We start from the raw sequence: 7,500 nt of genomic DNA on the forward strand, positions 1-7,500 counted from the left end.
AGTCATCTCTCTGTCATCACAGCCTCACTGTATCAAAAATAACACAGAGCCTATTTAGAGTCTTGATAATTACAGACACGACGCTTCATCTGCCTTCAGTGCACACACACACACACACACACACACTCGCACACACACACACACACACACACACACTCGCACACACACACACACACACACACACACACACACACACACACACACACACACACACACACACAGGCTGCCATTACACCCCAGCACTAATTACTAGGACACACCAGATGGTTCACAGTCCATCTAAGCCACAATGCAGTGGCTGTGTGTGCACTGCAAGGGCAAATAATCAACTACTACATGTACATGTGTGAATCACGGCACGCCTCGTCTGAATGAACCCTCCTTAGAGCCCAGTCTAATGAAGCACTACTCCAAAGAAAACCCCACAGGGCATATATGTCTGTTTCTTGTTGTATATATGTTTATTTGTTGTTATAAGTGTGTTTTTATTGTTTTATGTATGTGTTTGTTGTTATATATATGTTCATTTGTTGTAGTATATATATATATATATATATATATATATATATATATATATATATATATATATATATATATATATATATGTCTGTTTGTTGTTGTGGAGCTACTAAATGTAATTTAAAAGAAGCACATACAAACAATAGCAACGACTTAAAATGCAGTTAAAGTTTACTAAAGATGGACCAGATAATGCACAAATGGACATACAATGAGAGTGATGAATTTAACATTAAATCCAGCAGTCTGGCACTGTGTGTATGTTTGTGTGTGTGTGTGTGTGTGTGTGTGTATGTGTGTGTGTGTGTTTGTGTGTATGTGTGTGTGTGTGTATGTGTGTGTGTGTGTGTATGTGTGTGTGTGAACACTCACCTTCCTGTCATTGGGTTCCACATTCTCTCCATCTATATCACCCTGTGAGTGAGGAAACACCAAGTGGATTTCACATCTCAAAACTCTCACACACAATTCAAACATCCCAAACACACCAAACATCCCAAACACCCCATGATCAAACACCACACACTAGACCACCAAACATACCCCACCAATGAAACACCACTCACTAGACCACCAAACACACTCCCTCTGATCAAACACCACTCACTAGACCACCAAACACACCCTCAGATCAAACACCAATCACTAGACCATCAAATACCCCCTCAGATCAAACACCACTCACTAGACCACCAAACACAACCTCAGATCAAACACCAGTCACTAGACCACCAAACACACACACCGATCAAACACCATTCACTAGACCATCAAATGCATTCTCTGCTCAAACATCATTCACTAGACCACCAAACACCCCCTCAAATTAACCACCAGTCACTAGACAACCAAACACCCCCTCAGATCAAACACCACTCAGTAGACCACACTCACGTCATGGAGTGGGTAGGCGGCGTGATACACTCCACTTCCCAGCAGACTGGTTATTCCTACCCAACAGAGAGAGGAAGAAGAACAGGGGCAGTTCATTCTCTGCTCTGAGAACCCTAATCTGTTCAGAGCACTGTAACCTGGGTAACCTTGTCCTTAAAAAGGTGGATGGAACTGTGTGGTTTTCCTTATTGTTGTTGTTGTTAAATGACTAGAATTCATATGCTAGATTTTTTTAAATCTTAGAAAAACCTGTTATGTATGTTACAACATTACAACACACAACATTAAACAAAAAAGCTAAAAATTATGTTGAACTAGCAAGTAGATTCACTCTTGTATATTTCAGGTGAAATGTGACATTAGCAGGCATTAGCTTACCCATACTGAACTTCGATTTTGTGCATTTGGTTCGTTTTAAAACTTCAAACACCTAAAATAAGGTTGATTAAACAGAACCAAACATTAATTAACAAACTTCACACAGAACATTGTATAAAATTCAATGTTATAATAATTACTATTATTAATTCAGTGATTGTTGTTTTATAAGGTACCTGAACATTATTATTTTCATAACTGAATAATAATATTTTTCATGAAAGATCATCAGGGTTATCAAAGACTTATAAGGTCAAGCAGTCAAGATAGGCCCATGACATAGCTGTGACACACACAAGACACACCCGTGACACACAAGTGACATACCCATGACACCCCTGACACACCCCTGAAGCACCTGTGAGGTACAGGTTAAAGGGGGAATGTTTTAGCATCTGACCATTTCATACTTACTATTGAGCTTCTTGTTTTGCTGTCAAAAAAGGAGTCTCTGTCAGACAGGTCAAACCTGCCCAGAAGAAAAGGCACGCGTGTGAGACGACAGTCAATAACGCCGTGTCCCCAGACCTGACAGTGCCTAGCCAATGAACAACATATTTCTCCAATTCTAAAAATCTCCATTATAAACATTTTTAAACAGGGCGCTTCACTATGTCTCCCAGAAATAGCTACTGGCAAAATGTAGATAAAGAAAAACATGTGACCAGGAGTGAGATTTTCCCTGTCTATCATAATATATAATCCTAATATTACACAACTGAGCACTTCCTCCTTATTTCCTGTCTTCATGATATCACCACTGCACAGTTAGAAGTAACTAGCATGGAGTCTGTCATGGTAGGGCGTAATTCATTCCGGAATAATCCAGCAGTGCAGCTGGGGGCAGTTTAGAGACTCGTCCACTTAAGTGTTCAGATCACTGCAATCCAGTGGTCAGGCTCTGACATGCCTCAGGACACACCCTGTCCCTCACACACCCACACACACTGCTCCATCTCACAGTCCCTCACCCGTCTGCGAATCCCGAACGTACACACCTGCAACTCGTTAACGTTCAGAAACGTGTCCTATTTAAGATCACAAGGAAGCATCTCCAGTGTGTCGTGGAGGCTGGATGAGACTACGGGGAAGTGCTCTTAAACGCTCACACTCTGACTCAGTAAAGACGTTCTCATCTCGCACGCACGCCTCGCTCCTCCTTGATGATGTCACAGTTTGTTTACTACAGTGGTCCCCCTTCCTCCTGGTTTAAGTAGGGTGGAAGGTGAGGAATAAAACACAATATGTCTGACTGGCTCTGCACTTTACAGTTACCATACCAGCTACAGCTGTACAAATCGGCACACCCCCCAACCCCCGCCAGAAATCACACACACTAAAATCCCCGTGTCAGATCTAAGCTGTACTAGCAAGCACACTCGCTGTGCTATGAACATGATGTTCTGTTATGAGCCTGGCAGAGATCTCAGATCAGAGCTAGTCGGTTAGTTCTGCTCAAGGCGCAGACTTTGCCTGGAGAGGCAGCGCTTAGCTTTTAGACTGTTTTTAAATGGATCCAGGATATGAGAAGAGCCCCAACACTAGATGTGTTTAAATCTAAACTAAGCTGTCCTTATTTGGCCAGGCTTTGAGCTCTGCTGAAACACTCTCCCCTCACATCCTGCAGCACTGCACTTTTAAGTGTGAAACACTACAGTGCATTTTTATTTCTTTCCACTTGTTATTCTTTGTGTTTATTTTCTTAATTGCTCTCAATGCTTGTTTAGTTGGAGTTTATGCACTTCATATTTTGTACAGTCTCAAAGCTCAGCAGTGAAAGAAGTGAAGTCACTGCCCTGGATCTCAGACAAAGCCATGAGCAAAGCATCTGATTGGCCGGCTGAAGTGTGTGTTTGACAGAGTCACTAACAGGTGCTGCTTTTCTCTGGAGAATGGGTATGAGAGGTGCTTCAGGTTCTCGCTCCTCTTCTCCTCGATGTTTGGGTGGAGCGGATCCGTCACTTTGCTGATGAAGGTACCGATCTTCTCCATCACGTTGCCGCCCTGCTTCACCCCGTACACCTGCGCGGAGACGCCGGGAGAGAGAGTCACAGTGTGAGACCTCAGCCATGAGCGGAAACTCCAGCGGCTTCTGTGAAGCGAGGACAGAGCTTTACTTTTTTGGTTGGCATTTTGAGCTTCATGAACTCCGCCTCCCGACAGAGCACATTCCACGGCGCGTGCACCTTCACAAAGCCCACCCCAGGAGTCTTAGTCTGAAACACAGGACAGACACAACATATCCAACAATACAACAATTACTGACGGTTCATCTCCCTGGATGGCCCATACAGCAGCAGAATACATTCTCATTTAGCCACAATTACCCACACATCAATACATGAAAAATCCATTGTTTTTAGATTTAAATTTCAACATAAATGCTTACACCACTTAGAAACACAGATTAATCCGAAATGGTTTTCAACCCGTATCACAGTCCTTGGTGTTGTTTCCACAGCTCATCCATCTGATGTTTGTTTTCAGATGTGGGTAATGTTCTGGGTAAAGTGTGATGATGACAGGGACAGATCTCCAGCGGGCTGCAAACCACTGGTCCAGGCTGAGCTGATGTCTGATAATCCAGAATGTTTTCATTCCAGTCGTGTGGCCTGTTTCCCCGTGCAGGCCGCTGCGAAACGGCAGGAGAGATGGCGCCTGGCTGAACCCCCACTGAAGTGGAAATGTTTGGGAATGGAAGCGTCTGAATTTGCACCTTACTTTGAGATGTTTGACATCAAGAAATGTCAGAAGCTTTCGAAAGTCAAAGTGTTTGAAAACCACAGAGCAAATAAAGCTCTTTGTGTGTTAAATTTCAACAGGTCCACATCGACACAATCTGCTGTTATTTGGGGAACACATAACCAAAGGAGTCATGGTGGGAGGAATTAGGAATGACTCACTGAGGAATCGTTGCAGAACAAGTAAAAAGTCATTCCTCTGTAGGTCATCCAGGAACAGAAATGGGAAAACACTATTTTCACATAGCAAAACAATTCCATTTGAGTGGATTATCTTTGACATGGTTTACAGTTGCTTTATTTCAGTGGTCCCAAAGTGAATTCCGAATGTAACAACTCCAGAGCAGTAACAAAACGGACAATTTCAGGACAGGGTGATGAATTTAGGAGAAAGTTGTGAGAAAGGGTTCTAAATCTGATCACCACAGCAAGATTATCACAGCACTTTAATATTGCCTTCTGGTAAGAAAGTAGAATGAAGATGAGATGAAAGACTATATAAACATTACTGCCCCCAAACACAGTGATGTGAAGACCTAGCTTGTCCAGAGAATGAATGAATATTGCAGGATGCTAAAGGAACATCTTCAACTTGGACATAAAAACTCCCTGAACTGAGCTGACCTAAGAAACATGAGTAAATTTGTTTTACTAGCTGACTTGAATGGTGTGCAGATGTGAGTCAGTGTCTTTGGTTCCGGACGGCTCCAGTTTGGCTAGTTTTACAACAGACATGCCGCCTGCACTAATCTCAAACTCCCCAAACACGGCCCAAGTAAACAGGAAACGTGAAACAAAGGAACATCAGCACTGTGCAGAGTTTCTGTGCAGGGAAAACAATAAAAGTAAACATCTGTGTGTTTCTGCAAACCCTCTGTGATCAGAGATGGCACACACACGGACAGTGACCAGCCTGTATGCAGCCAGGAGCAGAGGGGAGAACCCTGCAGAGACAGACGCAAAGCAGCCAGATCTGTGTGTGTGTGTGTGTGTGTGTGTGTGTGCGTGTGTGTGTGTGTGTGTGTGTGTGTGTGTGTGTGTGCCTTTATGTGTGTGTGTGTTTGTGTGTGCAAGGACAAACATATCCACGGCTGGCTATGTAGGAGATCTATCTTGTCAGAACAAGCAAAATGTTTTACAAAATGTTTTTACAAAAAATTTGTTTTTAAAACATCAAAATGCAAACACACGTCCTTTTGGTCCCCACATTATGGTCAGGGTCAGGTTTCAGGTTAAGTAAGAACATTCCCATCACATATATGTAGCATAAATGTGACATACCAAACACGGTATAAACATACATGTGTGTATGTCTGTGTTACTCCCTCAGCTACAGGATGTCTTGTGACCTGTGGAAGCTGATTTCCCATGTGACCAGGCGCCCTGGGGTCTGAAGGTCACCCATAAGGAACTCTATCCCAGATGTCAGGGACATGCCAGCCCTGACACATGCCTCTCCCTGGACCTGGGAAGGCTGAGACTTACAGTGGGGCCATAAGGAGTCATCCCGACAGCTGCCATTCCGCCATGCTCAGCACTCCCGGAAAGTGATATGTGTGGAGAATTTTGCCAAGCAACACGGTTGGAGTCTTTCATATAGCTAATGTGTTATCTCCGTGGGAGTGAGCCTACACGTGTCGAAAACACACATGGATGCTTGACTTCGTGACACAAAGCAGGTTCACTTCCCAGGACAGGAAAGCCCATCACTGGATCAGCAGAGAGATCAGCAGAGAGATCAGCAGAGAGAATCTGCTTGTCTAAAACAACCATAATATTCCAATAACTATCAGAGTCTTCAAAACCAGAAAACACCACCACCACATAAACATTACACACAACACAATGCAACTCTACACTGACCAACGTGCAAAACTAGCATTTTCTACATTTAACCAATCAGTATACGGAGACCAACTGCATGGTCAAGTCCTCACAAAGTCCCTCATGGTCAAGCATAAAAGAGGGAGAGGGTCAAAGGTGCCATGCGGTGTCATGCGGTGCCAGAGGTCAAAGGTCACCTGCAGGTGGACATTATTCTGTTAATGCTGCAATGTCAAACTATAATGTGGCTTTTGTGAACGTTCTCAGCACTTGGTCTGACAAAACCAGCTGAGCTGAGGGCACCAGGACAAAGGCTGTCTGGACCCGGACAGCAGATCCACTACCAGCAAGCCCTGCCCACCTGCCAGCCCCGCCCACCAGCAAGCCCCACCCACACACTTACGCCCTCATCCTTCTCCAGTTCCAGACCCATCTCCCTCAGGTTGCTCTCGAACTCCTCACGGCGGAGTCGCTTGTCGTCTTCGTGGTGGTCGGACCCGGAGTCCGCGCGGCCGTGCTCGGGGTCGGGCCGCGCGGCACAGGCCGTCGGGGCACGGCTGCTGCGCAGGCTCCGGGTCAGGGCGTTGTCCGTCAGGCGTGAGGAGTGTCTGCGTGAGCGGGAACCGCTGGGCTTCTTGATCTGGTAGGTGAGGACGTAGTCTACACGTCGCTCCCCATCCTGGAAGTAAAGACCGTGTCGGCACTGGTCTGTCTCCTCTGGGGACTGGGTGCTGAGCAGCTGGGGATAGGGGACCATGACAAGTGGGATGTGTTAGTGCACAGAGGAGCAACTGTTCTTAAACACAAAACACAAGGAGCCATTTAAATTACAGCTCTGGCTGAAATCAGATCACCAGAGAGATTAATAGCACAAATTATATAGCTTGAAGCAGATTACATAGTAGTTGGAGTTTTTAATCGGACTGATCTGCATTTATTTAAAACTGGATGTTTATCCCAAAGTGGGCACCTGCTCAGTGGGCCTGTGTGGGTGTACGCAGGCTTGTGTTTAGATTATATCACACAACATTCATGTCAGACAGGTTTAAGTCTGATTAAATGGGGTGCTATACAGTATTAGTGATAGTCTGATTAAATGGGACATTATACAGTATTAGTGATAGTCTGATTATTACAATGTTTG

The 7,500-nt window shown here is 44.5% G+C and overlaps 1 protein-coding gene across 4 annotated transcripts in view; it reads right to left on the minus strand.

Moving 5' to 3' along the window:
- Positions 1 to 7,500, minus strand: part of LOC113588421 (anoctamin-1) — a 41,720-nt gene that overhangs the window by 23,366 nt on the left and 10,854 nt on the right. For 3 of the 4 annotated variants that reach the window (XM_035532150.1, XM_035532147.1, XM_035532148.1), the window contains 7 exons: positions 6,760 to 7,095; positions 3,909 to 4,007; positions 3,662 to 3,813; positions 2,206 to 2,260; positions 1,792 to 1,843; positions 1,414 to 1,469; positions 892 to 933 (listed from right to left, as the gene is read on the minus strand). In XM_035532150.1, coding sequence (XP_035388043.1) covers positions 892 to 933; positions 1,414 to 1,469; positions 1,792 to 1,843; positions 2,206 to 2,260; positions 3,662 to 3,813; positions 3,909 to 4,007; positions 6,760 to 7,095 — 792 coding nt within the window. Of the gene's footprint in view, positions 1 to 891; positions 934 to 1,413; positions 1,470 to 1,791; positions 1,844 to 2,205; positions 2,261 to 3,661; positions 3,814 to 3,908; positions 4,008 to 4,180; positions 4,343 to 6,759; positions 7,096 to 7,500 lie in introns of those variants that run through there. The other variant, XM_035532151.1, reaches the window with a different exon arrangement.

The sequence above is a fragment of the Electrophorus electricus genome, chromosome 12, assembly GCF_013358815.1.
Source record: "Electrophorus electricus isolate fEleEle1 chromosome 12, fEleEle1.pri, whole genome shotgun sequence".
Taxonomy (NCBI): Eukaryota; Metazoa; Chordata; class Actinopteri; order Gymnotiformes; family Gymnotidae; genus Electrophorus; species Electrophorus electricus.